This window comes from Colias eurytheme, chromosome 23 (assembly GCF_061535395.1).
Source record: "Colias eurytheme isolate Ceu_HAF_F1 chromosome 23, ilColEury1 Martin Lab GWU primary, whole genome shotgun sequence".
NCBI lineage: Eukaryota > Metazoa > Arthropoda > Insecta > Lepidoptera > Pieridae > Colias > Colias eurytheme.
The window spans coordinates 4,192,104-4,193,809 of NC_143002.1; the positions used below are offsets into that span (position 1 = coordinate 4,192,104).

General features: G+C 37.7%; 1 protein-coding gene across 1 annotated transcript; it reads right to left on the reverse strand.

The window, feature by feature from the left end:
* Window positions 1-750: 750 nt before the first annotated feature.
* Window positions 751-1,398, reverse strand: LOC149898245 (uncharacterized). Its single transcript, XM_090115272.1, has one exon. It carries the CDS (start codon window positions 1,396-1,398, stop codon window positions 751-753), a length of 648 nt encoding a protein of 215 aa, XP_089971398.1.
* Window positions 1,399-1,706: the final 308 nt, after the last annotated feature.

The following is a 1,706-nucleotide window of genomic DNA, read 5'->3' on the forward strand; positions in this document are numbered from 1 at the left end:
GAGTTTGTTTGTTTGTTTGTTTGAACGCGCTAATCTCAAGAACTACTGGTCCGATTTGAAAAATTCTTTCGGTGTTGGATAGCCCATAATATCGAGAAAGGCTATAATATATCATCACGCTAAGACCAACAGAGGCAGAGCCACGCGGGTGAAACCGCGGATCGCAGCTAGTATTATTGTATAACACTGTAGCTCAATTAATTAATCATTTTCAAACCTTTAAATAGTAGCCTCGTATTTTAGAAAATATTTCCCAAGTAAAGATGCACGTAATACGAATATAAAAATATACTCAACCGCACACTTGAAGTAATTGCTATACTTCAAATCTCGTTCAACTGCAACTTAAATAAAGAAAACTTTGGAAAGAGCTTTCTTTTATTTCTAAAACTCGAAACTTTACCTCGCGTTATATCGTTACCATAATTGGAGTTTCTAAAACTCAAATAGACATACCTAGTCTGGTCATAAGTTCTGTCACATATGTTTTATTAAATAAACAAAAAGTTACTTTTATATATTTATTGTTTTATATGTGGCAATAAAGCTTACATATTACTTAATAATTTCGTATAAAAATTATTCAAAATGGCATCCATGTTTTGCGATACAAGCTTTCAACCTCCGCGGCCAGTGGTCTATCGCAGCACGAACCATGTCCATGTTTATTTCAGCAGCTACTTTAATAATGGATGCTTTGGGTGACTCCAAATTTGGGTGGGATTTAGCGCAGGTGCTCTCCTCTCAATATTACCAGATTTTATAATCCGGAGGATTCAGGTCCGGGCTAGAAGATGGCCAATCTTCATGACGAATGATGTCAATCTGACGGGCGGCTAGCCAGTTTTGGATACTCTTGGCTTTGTGGGCAGGTGCTGAGTCCTGCTGGAATCCCCAGTGTTGATTTTTTAACATGTTCTGAGAAGGAGGTTTTACGAGGTTTTTCAGGACCGTATTTTGGTAAACATTGGAACTTATTTTCACACCCTTTTTACAGAAAAACACCTCTGTTAGGCTAAAATAAGACACTCCCCGGAAAACCATTACTGATAAGGGGTGATGGCCGCGTTGGACTCGAGATTCACGTTGACAAGCTTCTTCATTACTGTGGGTATACACTTTGATATTCTGTTTGTTGCAGCACTCCTCCACTGTAAATTTTTTTTCATCTGAAAATAGGATTTCACGATACATTTTTCTCGCGTATCGTTTATGTAAAGCGCGACATTTATCCAGTCTTAATTTCTTCACGCGTGTGTTATGAAGATGCGATGTTTTTCTACAATAAGCCCATAGTCCTAGGTCCTCGTTCAACACCTTTTTAACTGTGGTACTGCTAAGGCCCATTTGCAGTGCTAACTGTTTTCGATTTCGGACCGGACTTTTCCTTATTCGCATCTTTACTGCATTTATCACTGCCGTCGTCCAAATCGTACGACAAAGACCACTTGTATTCCTATCTTCTACTCTTGAATCTTACTTAAAACGTTTTATAGTGCAAAAAAAAATATCTGTGTTATTTGTAAATTTTAAAGCAAACTGAATATATCTCTTGGCGCGTAACCGCTACGATGCAGAGCGAGAACAGCGACTATGTCTTCTTTTTGCGTCCACTACATGGTAACAAATACGTTATTCTAATAAAATGTGTCGTTTTGTAACGCGTCAAATAATTAAAAATCGCACGTGAAAAAGAAATTTGCGGT

Excerpts from the sequence above, each read along its gene's own strand:
- LOC149898245 (XM_090115272.1), bottom strand. The coding sequence starts at position 1,398 with ATGCGAATAAGGAAAAGTCCGGTCCGAAATCGAAAACAGTTAGCACTG.